The sequence below is a fragment of the Canis aureus genome, chromosome 17 (assembly GCF_053574225.1).
Source record: "Canis aureus isolate CA01 chromosome 17, VMU_Caureus_v.1.0, whole genome shotgun sequence".
Classification (NCBI taxonomy): domain Eukaryota; kingdom Metazoa; phylum Chordata; class Mammalia; order Carnivora; family Canidae; genus Canis; species Canis aureus.
Window position 1 is genome coordinate 615,686 of NC_135627.1, and position 16,994 is coordinate 632,679.

A 16,994-nucleotide genomic window follows, 5' to 3' on the forward strand; every position below is an offset into this window, starting at 1 on the left:
GATGGTGTTAGAAGGAGGGACCCCTGGGAGGAGTCCCATGGCTGGTGCCCCGAGGTAAGGTCAGTGCCCTCATCATAAGAAGAGACCAGAGACCTTCTATGCTGTGCTCCCTGGGCCACAGGAGGCCCCAGCAAGAGGACAGCTGTGTGAAAGTGAGCTCTTGGCAAGAAATCAATCTGCCAGCACCTGATCTCAGCTGTCCAGTTGCCGGACTGTGCAATGAATGTCTGCTGTTTAACCCCAGTCTGTGGTGTTATAGCAGGGTGGACCAATGAACACACCAAGATGCACCATAATTAACATTTCTAAAAACTGAAAACAAAGAACAAGTCTTGAAAGCAGCTAGAGAGAAAGTATTCCTATAGGTAAGTAATTCTCTGTGACTTGTGTTTGGAGAAACACAAATTTGAATGCAGCCAATTTCTCATCAAAGCCAGTGGGGGACAGAGGGAAGTAGCACATTTTTCAAGTGTTGGAAGAATAGAACCATCAACTGCAAAATCCATATCTTGTGAAAATATCCTTCAGGAATGAGGAGAGAAAAGATGCTCTCAGTTGAAGAAAAACTATGAGAATTTGTCACCAGAGGCAGACTAACCATGAAAGAATGACCAAAGAAAGTCCTCAGACAGAAAGGAAATTTTAACAAAAGAGTTCTTGAACTTAAGGAAGAACAACAAAACTGATAAAAATATAATAGATAATCCTCATGAGTTTAAAAATCCTATTTGATTATTGAAGCAAACTTAATAAACCCATCTGACATGGTGCTTGATATAATACAACAATTATATTTAAAAAGTAGGGAGAGAAAAGGGAGCTAAATGGAAATAAGGTTCCTATATTTCACAACAAGGGGACTGATTACAGTAGCAGATGTACTACAGTGCCTAGAGTAGCTACTAAATAACTATACAAAGTAATACACTAAAAAACATGCAATCCTTAAAAATATGCAAGTAACCCACAAGGAGGTAAGAAAAATATAAAAGAGGGGGGATGCCTGGGTGGCTCAGTGGTTAAATGTCTGCCTTCAGCTCAGGTCATGATCCTAGGTCCAGGGATTGAGTTCCGCATGGGGCTTCCCACAGGGAGTTTGCTTCTCCCTCCACCTGTGTTTCTGCCTCTCATGAATAAATAAATAAAATATATTAAAAAAGGAAAATATAAAAAAGGAACAAGAAACAGAGAAAACAAATAACAAAATAAAAGACATAGTCCTAATATATTTACTTCAAATGCAAACGGTCTCCACACCAATTAGGACAGATTGAGTGGGTTAAAAAACCCACTGTTCAACAATACCTTGTCAGTAAGGAACTCATTTCAAATACAATGGCATAAATAGATTGAAAGTAGGAAGAGGGGATCCCTGGGTGGCTCAGCAGTTTAGCACTTGCCTTCAGCCAGGGCATGATCCTGGAGTCCTGGGATCGAGTCCCACATCAGGTTCCCTGCATGGAGCCTGCTTCTCCCTCTGCCTGTGTCTCTGCCTCTCAATCTCTCTCTCTCTCTGTCTCTCATGAATAAATAAATAAAATCTTAAAAAAAAGAAAGTAGGAAGATAGAAAGGACAGACTATTGTAGACATTAATAAAAAAACAGGCAGGAGTGGGTATATTAATAACAAAGTGAATTTCAGAATAAGGAAAATTATTAGAAGTAAACATTACATAATGACAACCAGATCTACCAGGAAGACAAAATGATCCTAAAAGTGGATGTACCAAACAAAGAGCCCCAAAATGCATAAAGAAAAGCTGATAGAGCTAGAAGAAGAAACACACAAATAAACAATTATAATTGGGAACATCAATAACCATGTTCCTCGGTAACTGATAGAACTACAGAAAGAATACAGAAAAACTGAACAATGCAATGAACAAATGGGATCTGACATAAAATACTCCATTCGACATCAGAATACACATTTTGTTTTCAAGTGACTTTGGAACATTACCACAGACCATATCTGAGGCCACAAGACAACCGCAACAAATTTAAAAGAATTAATATCATACAAAGTATGTTTGTTTTGTGACCACAGTGGAATGAAACTAGAAATCAGTAACAGAAAGACGACAAGAAAATTTCCACAAACACTTGGAAATTAGGCAACAGACTTCTAAATAATCCATAGGTCAAAGAGGAAGCATCAAAGGAAATGTTTTACATTAACTGAACTAAATGAAGATAAAAATACAACCTATCAAAATAAAAGAAATGCAACTAAGACAGTGCTGCAAGGAAAATTTATAGCACTAAATGCTTACAATAGAAAAGAAGAAAGGAAAAAAAAGAAAAGAAGAAAGGTTTTTCTTTTTTTTTTTTTTTAGAAGAAAGGTTTCAAATCAATAATCTACATTCACAGCACAAGAACCTAGAAAAATAAGAGCAAAATAAATCCCAAATGAACAGAAGGGAAAAAAAAATAGAAGGGTAGAAACCAATGAAATTAGAAACAGAAAAACAAAGAGAAAAACCAATGAAATAAAGAGCTGCTAATTTGAAGAGATTAATAAAATTGCCTAACCTCCAGAAAGACTGACAAAAAGAGAGAGAAGATGCAAGTTACCAACATGAGGAGCAAAATAGATTCTACAGACATCAAAAGGATGATAAAAGAATGCTACAAACAATTCTACACATATAAATTTGACAAGTGAAATGGAATAGACCAACTCTTTGAAAAACTAAGCTACCACAACTCAACAAAATGTAGTAGGGAGGGGCACCTGGGTGACTCGGTCAGTTAAGCGTCTGCCTTCGGCTCAGGTCATGACCTGGGGTCCCGGGATTGGGGTCCCATGTCAACCTCCCTGCTCAGCGAGGAGCCTGCTTCTCCCTCTGCTCCTCCCCTCTTGTGATCTCTCTCTCTCTCTCAAGCTCACTCTCTCTAATAAATATAAATAATTTTTAAATATAGTAATCTGAATAGTCTTATAACCATTAAGCAAATTGAATTTGTGATTCTAAGAAATATCCCCCAAAAGAAATCTCAGGACCTAGACAGTTTCACTAGAGAATTCTATCAAACATTTAAGGAAGAATTAATAGCAGTTTCATATAATGTTTTCCAGAACACAGAAAGAGAAGGAACATTCTCAAATAGCTTTATGAACCTAGTATTACCCTAATACCAAGTCAAGAAAAGGAGATTACCATAAAAGAAAGCGACACACCAATTCTCTCATGAGCTTAGATGTAAAAATCTTCAACAATATATTAGCTAATTGTATAAAATGTATAAAAAGAATTATATATGACAACAAGGTAGGATTCATTCTAGGTATTCTAGGCTGGTTTGACTTTCAAAAATCAATTGATGTAATCCACCATATCAAATGGCTAAAGAAGAAAACCTATACAATCATATTATATTAACAGATGTAGACAAAGCATAACAAAATCCAACATTCACTAACAACAGAAACTCAGCAAACTAAGAATAGAAGGGAACTTCCATAAATTGATAAAGAGCATCTAAAAAAAACCCTCACAGTTAATGTAATATTTATTGGTGAAAGAATGGATGCTTTCCCTCTAAGATGAGTAAAAAAGGCAGAAACATCCACTCATAATGTTACTCAACAGAATACTGGAAATCTAGCCACTACAAGGAAATAAAAAGGAATAAAAGGTATACAGATTAGAAAGGAAGAAATTAATTAAATGACAGATCTCACCATTTCAAAGTGGTTCCAAAAGAAATTTCAAAAGTCTGCTAATTTGTGACCTATGGTATCATCACTGTGAAACATAAAATAAATGTAGCATCTGGAAACACTTCAAAGCCCAGTATTTATGTGCTTCTACTATATTTGCTTAAAATAAACTCAAGCTTATAGTCCTAACCCAAGTGCAATTTACCTTTAAGTTTTATGGGGCTCCTTACATTTTCCAAGTGATTTATTTTCTGGCTGGTGTTCTTGTAATATGCTGTATATACCACATAACCTACGACTTTCTGAATATGTTTATTTTTTCACTTTTCAATTTGACTTCTCTCTCCACATGAACCTAAGCAAGTGCAGTTCAGGTTTGGGATTATTTTATTGGGAGAAGGGAAAGATCAGAAAGCGAAATGATAACGACAGAGACACTAACAATGATAATCTCCATAATGATGGCATGCATGCGCACACAAAATCACACACATGCACACACACATGAATCCTTCATACATGCATCCCCCTACACACACACACAGCATGACCCAAGTCTAAGCTCTCAGCCTGCGCCATACAAGCTCTGAACATCTCTTTGGAAAAAAGGTATTAAATGATATTTTTATAAACAAACGATGGGAAACTAGAAACGGACTGCGCGAGGAAGTGACATAGCGCATTTACCTGGAATAGGTACCGGCTCCGGCTTGGATGAGGGTGGGCATCCCAGCTATGAATAAGCCCAGCTGCACGTCCTGGACTACAAGCATCCCAAGCAGCACTGCACTGTAGTCAATGTCACCTGCTTGAGGAAAAAGGTATCAATAGCACAGATTTCTAATAATTTAAAGTGTCCCAAGTCAAAATATAATTGTGTGGATATTTCCAAAATAATTCAAATAATTTTGATACTTTGGCAGAATACCGACTTTAAAATCTCTTTGAGAGCAAACACTGAAAGATATTAAACATTAAAAATTTTGTAAACAAAATTTCCAGTTTTTTACTACTTTTTATTTGTAGAACTATAGGAAAAAAACACCATCATAAAAAGAAGGCATGGGACACATGAATATGGAGGGCCTGGATAACCATGCCAACTTCACTCTGCGTCCCCAGCACACAGGAAGCACCCCTTATTACTCCCTGAAGCTACTGAGAAGATGTGGCCTTGGCCTCTTCTGTTGCACCTCCTGGCTGACGGGTCTCGATCCTTCTAGCCTGCTACCACTGCTATAGTGAGCATCAGTCCCTGAGATGAACACAGATCTGCTGGAGAAACACTAGAGCAAGGAGTAGGCAGGGCTGCCTGACGGGACTATACCACTCCTCTGCAGAGAAGACAGGACACCGATACCACCCAACTCAATGGGTCGCGTGGCCTCTGACAGCATCATTTTCAACCAACAGTTCTGGCTTTGGGTCAACTATCTATCTATCTATCTATCTATCTATTTATTTATTTATTTATTTATTTATCTGAACCCAGACATTTTTTTCTTAAAGATTTTATTTATTTAGTCATGAGCAGGCAGAGGCACAGGCAGAGGGAGAAGCAGGCTCCATGCAGGAAGCCTGATGTGGGACTCAATCCCAGGTCTCCAAGATGACGCCCTGGGCTTAAGGCGGCGCTAAACCACTGAGCCACCCGGGCTGCCCTGGGCCAACCTTTTATTTATTTATTTATTTTTAATTTTTATTTATTTATGATAGTCACAGAGAGAGAGAGAGGCGCAGAGACACAGGCAGAGGGAGAAGCAGGCTCCATGCACCGGGAGCCCGACGTGGGATTCGATCCCGGGTCTCCAGGATCGCGCCCTGGGCCAAAGGCAGGCGCCAAACCGCTGCGCCACCCAGGGATCCCTGGGCCAACCTTTTAAATGTGATTCTAAACACTTAACTTTCATGATCTCCCTGTAAAATAAGCTATTTTTTTCTTAAAGAACAAAAATCTACTCATAAGAACAGATATTTAAAGGCCAATCTCATAAGAATAACCTTATGGAAAAGAATGAACAAACCCAATAAAATCTGTCATCACTAGCAAAAGTCACACTTGATTAGAAGTCCAGGTGATCCTTCCAGGAGGCTTATTTTGCACACAATGTTAAATTTTTGGTGAATAACGTATCTTGTCTTACAATTTTAGGCTCGTTCGGTGTGGACCTGGTACCTCTTTTGCGAAGTGGCAGCTGAGGAGACTCTGGCACTCGCCATGGCTGATGAAAAGCCCAAGGAAGGAGTGAAGACTGAGAAAAACGATCATATTAATTTGAAGATGGCGGGGCAGGATGGTTCTGTGGTGCAGTTTAAGATTAAGAGGCATACACTATATGCTAATGAAAGCCTATCGTGAACGACAGGGTCTGTCAATGAGGCAGATCAGATTCCGATTTGATGGGCAGCCAATGAATGAAACAGACACACTTGCACAGTTGGAAATGGAGGATGAAGATACAATTGATGTGTTCCAGCAGCAGACAGGAGGTGTCTACTAAAAAGGGAACCTGCTACTTTACTCCAGAACTTTGTTCCTCCAGATCAAGAAGACATTCTCAAATAGAAAGCCGTAATTTGGTTCCACCACATCCTGACTACTACAGTATAGTTTTCTCTATTCTTTCATTTCTCCTTCCCCATTCTTTTATTGTACATAAAGTAACTGTGTATGTGCACAAGCATATTGCATTTTTTTTAACTAAATGGCCAATGGTATGTTTTGATTGACATCAAATGGAGATGGGATGGGGGAAAATACTGCTTCTGTGAAAATACCCCCTCTTCATTAGTGGCATGCTCAGACAGCTCTTATCTTTATATTCCAGTAAGTGATTTTGCTCTCTCTGTTTAACAAAAAAAATAACATAAAAATCCTTGCATACCTTGTTCGACTGGAGAATTTTAATGTTTTTCATTTATCATTGTAAAACCAAGGACAACTTTATAACTTTTTTGTACATAGCTGTTACATGTAGGGCAATCTGTCTTTAAGTAGGGATAAATTAAAAGAAATGAATCCTAGTTTTCCCTTCAAGTCAAGCGTCTTGTTTAAATAAACTTCCTGTTTAAAATGAAAAAAAAAAATTTTTGGCTTAGAATTATAAAACATTCTAAATGGATAATCCCATTAGGCTTCTGTTGCATCCTTGAGGATTGCACAACTTAATAGTGAAGAATACCCTCCTCACAAAAAGTAACAGGTGAGTGGGACACTTCAAAAACCTATCTAATTTTCAACAAATACCTCCATGGGTTCATGAGCACTGACTCTTGATCTTGGAAAGTGCTAGGTCTTGTGTTCACAGGGACACCACCATCTTCCATGCAATCCTCACATGGGATTAATATAGTTCAGCCCTGTGTCCGAGATGGTGCCTCTTCCTGACTTCGAAGAAATACAAAATCTCCAGTCACATCTTCCTTTTTAAAAATAGCATTTGTGGGATCCCTGGGTGGCGCAGCGGTTCAGCGCCTGCCTTCAGCCCAGGGTGCGATCCTGGAGACCCGGGATCGAATCCCACGTTGGGCTCCTGGTGCATGGAGCCTGCTTCTTCCTCTGCCTGTGTCTCTGCCTCTCTCTCTCTGTGTGACTATCATAAATAAATAAAAACTGAAAAAAAAATAATAAAAATAGCATTTGATGATATTCTGGCAGCATTTTTTAAATGTTTCTAAAATCCTGTTCTTTGCCTTTCACCTGTTCCCAGTCAAGGATCATGAACTATCTACCACCAGGGGGCAGGCGCCACAGAATCGGGGCGGGGGGGGGGGGGATCCCCAGTGCACCCTGTCCCCAGGAAGCCCTGGGAAAAGCAGCTAAGGCCTGATGGGAAACACACACATGCACTGCAGTGACTGATGTGTGAGGTAAGCAGTAGAGTCAAGATACAAAGCACATACTCAGATGGAACTATGAAAAATTAAAGATACCACTTTAAATATTTCTTGTCTAAATTTTGCACTGTTTAATTTTTTGTGCTTATCACTAATGTAGCACTTAATTTTTTCCTGTTTTCCATCTCTTTTATTAAATACTTTTAATGTATGAAGAGTAAAAAATATGATGAATACCTACCGTAAACTTTTGAGACATTAGCTTCAGAGTTTTGAAAAAGTAAGATCCTGAAGATACTGCAGGTATCACCAGTAAGCCGGCCACCTGCAGTTGAATCCCTTCCTGCCACACCCCCAACTACTGCCTTAGTTTTCATTCCCTTGTTTTGTTTTGTTTTTTAAGATTTTTTTATTTATTTCTTTGAGAGACAGAGAGAGCAAGCAGATAGCACAAGAGAGAAAATGAGCAGGGGAGGGGTAGAGGCACAAGGAGAAGCAGACTCCTCACTGAGCAGCCTGATGTGGGACTCAATCTCAGGACCCCAGGATCACCACCCGAGCCAAAGACAGACGCTCAACCACTGAGCCACCCAGGTGTCCCTCCTTGAGTATTTTCCTACTTTAACATAACCTCTATGCATGCGGGAACAACACTGAGTTTATTATCTTATAATTATAAACTTTACAGAATATAATGAACATTTTTGCAGCTTGTTTTTTTATTTTTTATTTTTATTTTTATTTTTTTGCAGCTTGTTTTTTGTTTTTATTCACCATATGTCTGAAAATGACCCACTGCTCACGCATAAAGATCTCTTTTTAAAACTGCTATAAAATACAGCAATTTACCCATTCCCCAATCAATGGCACTTAGGTTTTCAATCTTCCCACTACTTCAAGTATGCTATGATGAACATTCTAGCACATTTACTGGAAACACTCCATTCCCTTGCTTTTCATGAAGAGATTCCCCTGCCTCACCTCTCCTGGCCTCATGCCCTACCCTGCCCACAGTACTCCCACAGATAAGGAACAGGACAGCAAGGTCCCAGCATGGGTGTCTCTTGTAGGCCTGTGTCTTCCAGAGGAGGCCTCTGTGGGTCCATATAGCACAGGACTGATAGGAAGTCTCATTCTGGGGATAGGTACCAAAGGCCACCATTGCCAGATGTTGTGTCACCTTTCATCATAATCAAGCTGCTACCATGACCCAGGGCTGCCTGACCCTTCATCGTTCTCTGGATTCTGAGCATGGGCATGGAGAGGTGGAGCGATCTACGGACCCCTTTGGGGGTCTGAGCCCCACTATGCAATGCACTAGCTGGAAACCATGAGAAGTGAAAAAGGAGAATCTGGGCATACCCACATATGAAGAGGCAGGGGCACTGAATCCTTGGGGACTTCCTTCTGCTCTCAGGGTGCAGCTTTGCACAATTTCAAACTTTTCATAAATTATATTGGATCAGACATTTGTATTTTGTATTACTTCCTCAACAGCATAAGATTAATCCACTTTTATATCTGCAGTATTCCAATATATATGAACACACCATAATTTAATTGCTCATTGTATTACTAAATACTCAGATTACCTAAAACTTTTTGCTATCAAAAATAATTGTTTTGGGGGCACCTGGGTGGCTCAGTTGGTTAAGAGTCTGCCTTCAGCTTGGGTCATAATCCTGAAGTCTCCATTCAGTGGAGTCTGCTTCTCCCTCTGTCCCTCCCAACATGTGCGTGCTCTCTCTCTCTAATAAAGAAATAAAATCTTAAAAAAGAAAAGTGTTTTGAGTATCCTTTCACATTTGAAGTTTTCTAGGATGTGTCTCCAGAAATGGAAATCTGTTTGTGGAAATGTTCCCCAAAGCAAAGAACCAGCTTACATTCCTACTGATCGCGTGTGAGGGCCTACAGTCCTGTGATATTGGGCACAGCTGAGGGGACTCCAGGCCGGGCCTGAGAGGACTGACCTGCACTGACATTCCCCCAAGCACCACTGAACTGTTCTTTATGCTGCCTCAGAATGCACATTCCTCTGTCCTGAGTTCTCCATTAGGATGTTCTGCCTATTTTCCAACTGGGGTGCCTCTTGTTTCAATCACGGTTAAAGTTCTTGGATGTGTTCAAGTATTACTTCCTTATACATCTCACATACACAGCTAATGTCTTCTCCTAGTCTGCAGCTTCTAAAAAGTACCTTTTTAATATAAGTTTTACAAAGTTCAACTTGTTCAGGTTTGTTAACATCTTTCCTTTTGGATTTTGCATCTCAATTTCAGCAATCCTCCCTACCCTCAGGTCGCAAGTGTTTCCCCTACTTCTCTCTAGGAAGCTCTGAAGTTCTGCCCTGCACACCGAGATGCTGAACCCACACGGAGCTGGTTTCTGTGTGTGGCTCCAGGGAGCACTCTGATTCAGTAGGGAAAACTACTTCCCACCCACCCCATTGGCCCACACGTCCCGTGTGTGTGCATGCATGCATGTGTACGTCGGGCTGTCCTTTCCCCTCCTACCCTACCTGGCCTGGACATGCCGTGCTGCCTGAGCACAGGGACAGGACTTCAGGGCTTGCCATCTGGTGTGGAAGCACCTCACTTCAAATGATAATTGGCTTGGCCTTTGTTCTTGAACAAACTATAGGTTTAGTTTGCTAAGTTTCATGAAAAAATCTACCAGATTTTTTACTGGGATAGCTGGGAATTTATAAATTTGGGAGAAACAATGTCTTTTTGTATCGAGTCTTTTCATCATCAACACAGGCTATCTCTTCAATAACATTTTGTACTTTTTTCCTTAAAGGTCACACACATCTCTTCAGAGATTTATTCCTAAATTTTTTGTGGCCATTATATATATATATTTTAAATCTACCTTTGCTTGCTTTATTTATTTTTTAAAGATTTATTTATTTATTTATTTATGATAGACATAAAGAGAGAGAGAGAGAGGCAGAGACACAGGAGGAGGGAGAAGCAGGCTCCATGCCGGGAGCCCAACGTGGGACTCGATCCCGGGACTCCAAGACTGCGCCCTGGGCCAAAGGCAGGCGCTAAACCACTGAGCCACCCAGGGATCCCCCCTCCTTTTTTTTTAAATTTGTGGCCATTATAAATCAAAGCTTTCTTCCCCCCAAATTACATTTTCTAACGGTCCTGCAGGGGAGGATTTAGCATGTGAGTTTCATCTTAAGTTTCCATGAGGTCCAAGTTTGTCCGCGTGTGCACCCACCTCCCACACCTGCAGCCCTGTCAACACTCCCACCTTCTAACAGTTCAGAGTTCCAGGCTGACCTTCCTTTTCTCATAGTCCATATGTAAAATACGTGAGGCACTCTGTGTATGAGGCTGATTAAACGTGCCAACCTGGCAACGTTCCCTGCATCGCAGCGCTCCGTGTAGGGCTGGACAGGTGGCCATGCCATCAGGCCCTGTGTGTGTCTGACAACATGTTCGCCTCTGCCTGAGCTTCGGGGACAGCTCTGCTGGGCACACATGCCCCACACACGATCCATGGGCGTCCACCACCCAGCTCTCCGATAGGTGTCAAGCCCCTCTTGTGCTGGGCCATGCCTAGAGTAAATTTCCTTGCCTTCTTTCTGCTCAGTTTTGGAGTGGTTTGTTCCAGTGAAAGGTTCACATCCTTCTCCATGTCTGGAAGTCAACAGCTATTTTCTCCACTCTTCTTCCAGGAATTCTACTGTATACATACTGAGCCTCTTAGCTCTGCTCCCCGTTTCTTGGCTTTCTTTCCCACATCCTATCTCTGTGCCTCTGTGAATTGAATCTGTTTCTTGGCATTTGTTCCCACGTCTTCTTTCTACAGTGTGTCCTATCCCTGTGCCTCCGTGAACTGAATAGGCATGATTCCCTCACTTATGTTTGAATGCTTCAGACATGCTTACTTCGCAGGGGTTATGAGATTTTTCCACAAACCAGGAGAATTCACATCCTCTCATTTGGGCTGTCATGAGTCTCTCCCAGGCAGGGACATGCTCACGCACACTGGCACTCAGCACATGGTCCTTACGGAAGGACTTTTCATTCTCTTACCTCTTACCGCTGCCACCCCCTTCACCTCCTCTATCACCTATGAGAGGTAGTCCTAATTACCTGGCCACAGGGACCCCCACAGATGAGACCATCAGCTAGTCCGGTTCCAAACAAGGAGGCCCATGGCCCACAAATCACAAGACACCAGTTTGTTTATGATGTTTTCCAGACTCTGATGCATAACCCCTGGTGCCAGGCAGTGGGTGTGATGCCAGGAGCCTGCAGCCTCACGACCAGTTCTGTGTACAGCAAGGTGGGCTTTATCAGAGAAGCCACCCACTCAGCTCTGGTTCTCGCTTTTCATATTTCTCTTTCATTGCTGTGTGTTGATGCATGGCAAATAGCATTGTGAAGTTACTACAGTTTAACCCTGTTTCTTCTACAAAATAAAAGCCTAACAGTGAGCATCATGAGTACACATGATGTAAAAAAATGGCAGTGCTGTCAAGGCTTAGCTATGAGACAACCCAGAATGTTCACCCTGAGCTGCTGATCCAGTCTGGCTTCATTATATCCAGTAACGATCAGAGGCCAGTGCTTTGTGCACAGAGACGAATGAAACTGGCACCAAAGAAGTGAAAATCCCTTTCGGTTACCGTATTTTACATAAAAGCATCAAAGGTATGTCAGTTTCCAGTCCCAGCCAGAAGGAAAGCAGTGTTACAGCATCCAGCACTCACTCTGTGATGGCAGAGCACAGCAGCGCAGGCAGTAAAAACACCATTATCTCACACGAGAGTCACGCAGGCATTGGGTGGCTCCAGGCCATGCAGCACATTCATCTCCCAAACCCCCATTCCATATACATTTTCCAATGCAGATGGATTCCTTTCTTTTGAATGTGGCCCTCAAACCAACCTAAATTAACAAGCACATAGAAGCCACCTTAGTCCAGTGGGGATCTGGAAAAGTTGAACACAGGCACAAGGGACCGTCACTGCGAGGAGAGCCCTAGGGACGGGGGTTGGGGGGAGCACTAACTTTTCTAAGAGGTCTTAGGAGTGAATTCAAGTGAATTGCATACCTAACTTCAACACATACATACTTAAAACGTGTCACCACCTACCTTCTTTTTCACCCCGGGCACTGCCCATGAGGAATCTGGACACTAAGGGTGTGCTTGATAAGGACAAGCAAGTAGAAATGAAGACACTCTGAGTGGGTCTGATTTGTAAAAGGTGTCCCCACAACAAGCCAAATGCGATCATTAACAGTGTCATGTAACATGGTCCTTGCAAGGCTATCTTCCACACCTTCAAGAGAACACATTTGTTAGTGATAACAGCCGTCTCTTGACTAGCACCCGGCGGAGCACATACAAAACAGGCTGCCCAGTTGTGGGGCCCCAATCTTTCAGGACTGTGGCTTGCAGTAAACACAGCATGGCACCCAAAGTCATGATAAGAACACAAGAAAAATGGCTTACTGGTTGTGAGGGTATTGCAGGGAGTAAACACATGTACCTCTCTCTGCATTATACATGTCTGTGCGCATGTACTCTAACCCTCAGAACACACTTCCCAGATAAACAGCACCACCTCCCTTTCCTGGATGGAAACACATGGCCCTGTGGAAGCCAGAGTCAGGCCCAGATCCAGGTGGTGCAGCTCAGTAAGTGAGTACTGATGAGGCGCCTCACTGTGCCCTTAGTGCCTGTGTTAGATGTGATGGAAAATGTGAAGAAATCAGGTTTAATTCTTACTCTCTAGGATTTCCAATTGTGTGGAAGAGACACAATAATAAAGTCTATATGACGTCTGTACAAACAGGAACGGTATATACTGACCAAAAAAGCTCATCCTATTCTACTGGAAAGCACTTGTTCTTTCTCGTCTCACCCCGAATCCTCTCAGGCAAAACCAACTACCACACCCAGGCCCAGTGACAAGAACACAAGGGGGCCCAAGGGAGGGCAGGGGGGCAGGAGGGGCTCAGCACAGAGGCTCTGAGGCCAGTGCTCGAGGCCTTATGGGCTGGCCAGCCTCACCTGTGCGTTAATACACTGCTCACCTCTGGGTGCTCTGAAGGATGTGGGCTTCTCCTCCTCTGCTCTGCTTCTTGATAAAAAGCAACACTTCCCTCAAAATCACAATCCTGTGTTTGGGGATCAGGTCAGCCGGGAGGCTCTACCTAAGGCTGGGTACTAACTTCCTACTGTGGCCCTCCTCACAGCCATAACTGGCCACCAGCCTGTATGTCCACTCCAGATGTTTCCAATGTCAGGAAATGTATTACAAGAGCCTCCTGACACTGCCAAGTCCCAAGTCAAATGGTGGGAGACCCACAGAGGGAACCGAACCAAAAACAGTATCAAGCTAAAACATACTGTATTCTAAAATGTTTAATTTCACAGCCCAATCATGAACAACACTGAAAGCAAACAAACTGATACCCTATGATGCTAAATTTGGGGTAACAGCACCGCCTGGTGAGGCCCTTACCTTTCTCAGCCGTTCTGGGGAGAACTCCAGGCCAACAAGGAACAGAGTAAAGAACACACCGACCTCTCCCAAGGTCTCCACCTGCACAACAGACTGCAAACACAACCAAAAAAACCCCACACAATTTAATGTATTTAACATACGAAGTGTACTAGCTCATGAGTTCAGCTGCTTTCAGGCTCAGCAGCTGCCCTGCTGTCATCATTCCCACTGCCTTTGCTCTCTCTGGAGGGCAGGGCGGCTCAGAACCTGAGCAGGATGTCTGAACCACAAAGCACATGGGTCTGCACACGACTATGTGCACCAATGTTCTCCCGGACGCCACATTTGGCCACTCCCCACAGGCTTTGAGATACAGTGTTCCTGTGTTCTGTGTTTGTTCTAGTTCTTTGTTTGCTATTTACTTTTTACGCCACTGTGCTACAGCAGAGAATTTCCACTGTTATATTTGGCACCACCTACATGATTTACACTTGAGGTTTACAGCGCAGCCATGAACTCAATGTCTGAAAGGAAAGCTCAGGCCTCCACATGTCCACACCCTGCCCTGGCCTGCCACACAGGGACACACACACAGCCCACCAGCCACCCACAGGATGGGCCTCGCCCTCTTTTTCACTGCCATCTCCTCCCTTTCACTTCAACCCTTCTTACTCAACTTATGTTCACCGAGTCTTGCTTATTGCACATTTTTCCTAAAACCATCTGCAAACCTGCATCTCAACAGATAGGTTTATTCCAATTCTACGTATTATGCTGAGTTTTCTGCTCTTCCTCCTTTGTCTCTTGGCTTTTACTTTTCTTCCCTCTTTAAAATGAGGCTGTAACCTATGACTTCAGACTAATATACTTAAAACTGTTCTTCTCAACTTAATGAACAGAAGCCTATCAACCTCCTACTAGAAAAAGATAAATAAAAGATTTGGCACCAGCTCCATGAACCGCTGCCCAGTTTCGGCTGGTACACCCTAGGGTTTTTATCTTTGTCTACCATAATTACGTTATTTTCCAACTAGAGCAGATTGGTTAGAAATTCCAATATCTGTAGCTTCTAATCGTATTTGCTACCTTACTCAGCCTTTATTTATTATTATTCAGCCTTAATGATTTTCTTAAAACAAGCTTGGCCGTGAAGAAAAAAATGAAAAAGGAAAATATATTCATATTTACCATTGTTTGTAAATAGTCTAGAAAGGGAGGGACATGGGCAGCCCAGCCCCGGTGGCGCAGCGGTGTAGCGCTGCCTGCAGCCCGGGGTATGATCCTGGAGACCCAGGATCGAGTCCCACATCGGGTTCCCTGCATGGAGCCTGCTTCTCCCTCTGCCTGTGTCTCTGCCTCTCTCTCTTTCTTCTCTGTGTGTCTCTATGAATAAATAAATAAAATCTTAAAAAAAAAAAAAAAAGGGGAGGGACAGAGTATGGGCAGGAAGAGATTTTTCACCTATAACTTAAAATTTTTTTCTTTTTAACCCCACCATTTTGTTCTCAATCACATGGAAGTTACCTACTCAGAAAACTGAATTAACACCATTCTTCCCAGAGGTGCCTGGGGGGCTCAGTCAGTTGAGTGTCCAACTCTTGGTTTCAGCTCAGGTCATGATCTCAGAGATTGGACTCTCCACTCAGGGCGGAGTCTGCCTCTCTCCCTCTGCCCCTCCCTCCACTCCACCATCTCTTTCTCTCTCAAATAAATACAAAAGTCTTTAAAGAAAAGCCCCCAGAAACCATTCTTCTTAGAGGCCATCCTGCCAAGTTGAGCCCAGCCCACAAGAGCACCTGCCAGGTCACTCAGTGGTTCACCTACCACCAAGTCCTAGGCTTTCAGATTACATCACCCTGTCAATCAGACCCATTGTTAAAATTACTTAGGAACGAGGATTTTTTCACACCTTCTTCTGTTGTCTGGTCTGGAGAAATGGCAGCAATCCCTCTGCCTGGTGAGGTGTCAGTCGGGAGCAGGCATAAGGCTGCAGGAGGGAGTGCCCACACCTCTCCCCATCTGTCTGCTCCTGTCCTACCCATCCAAGAAGGGCCAGGGACCTTCTGAGGACTCTGTTGCTTGTTTCTCACCACCCTATATGACTCCTTTTGTGTGGGACTCATGACATTCTTTCTTGGCATTCTCATTTCATCCTGTCTGAATGGTATATATTTAGATAACACATTCTGGAGCCCTCCTCCACGAAAGCTTGGGAACCCCTCCTTACTGCCAAAAACTGTCACTGATACAGGACGTAGCTCACTTCAATCTGTCAGCAAACAGCCCCAGTACTCACTGTTTCCTGGGGTCTTCACAACACCCCACATTTAGGCTTGATAATTCCTCACTACTTCACCAGCTTTACAGTACATTACAAAGTGTTAAATTTTACATTTAATCCAGTATTCTGAGCTGTTTTCACTATCTGAAGAATAGAGTTCATTCTAGTACTGGAAACAAAATTTCTAAAACTAATAAAAATCAAAGACACAAACATGATTTTTTCTCTAGTCAAGTCATCCATTCAACTAATGAACAAATTACTTCCTTATGGTTTAAAAATTTCTTATGAAACTCTATAGGGCATCTTCTTCAATATGGTTTATAAGAAACCGCTCTTCACTAAGTTCAAAACTTTAAAACTCTTTAGTCTTTGTGCTTTAGTATTCCATTACACAGATACTAAAATAGTTAAAATTTATTCTTACCTTAATACTGTTCAGTCCCGAAGGCCCCAGAAGAACACCACAAATAATATACCCAAACATTGTAGGCAACCCTATGGTTGTACACAGCCAGCCACAAGGTAAAGATAGCATTCCTATGGTAACAATGTCCTGGCAGAGAATAAACAAAAAAGAAACACAAACATTTAAGATAATGGTTGGCAAGACAAGAAGATAAGGGCTAGTTAGTAGAGAAAGCAGATGTTCTACAGGCCCTCCCAGCTTCCACTCTGGTCATAACAAAGGCAGCCAACACCTGGGCTGACCTTCTCCACATGAGTTTATCGGCACAGG

At 42.4% G+C, this 16,994-nt stretch overlaps 1 protein-coding gene and 1 pseudogene across 12 annotated transcripts in view; one reads left to right on the plus strand and one right to left on the minus strand.

Moving 5' to 3' along the window:
• Nucleotides 1-16,994, minus strand: part of SLC9D1 (solute carrier family 9 member D1) — a 47,727-nt gene that overhangs the window by 18,189 nt on the left and 12,544 nt on the right. For 11 of the 12 annotated variants that reach the window (XR_013355406.1, XR_013355407.1, XM_077854862.1 and 8 more), the window contains 4 exons: nt 16,683-16,811; nt 13,993-14,085; nt 12,618-12,804; nt 4,353-4,473 (listed from right to left, as the gene is read on the minus strand). Coding sequence is in view for 10 of the 12 variants with exons in the window: in XM_077854862.1 (XP_077710988.1) it covers nt 4,353-4,473; nt 12,618-12,804; nt 13,993-14,085; nt 16,683-16,811 (530 nt within the window). In the remaining 2 variants the exon portion in view is untranslated. The remainder of the gene's footprint in view (nt 1-4,352; nt 4,474-12,617; nt 12,805-13,992; nt 14,086-16,682; nt 16,812-16,994) is intronic. The other variant, XM_077854871.1, reaches the window with a different exon arrangement.
• Nucleotides 5,822-6,659, plus strand: LOC144287667 (small ubiquitin-related modifier 2 pseudogene; annotated as a pseudogene).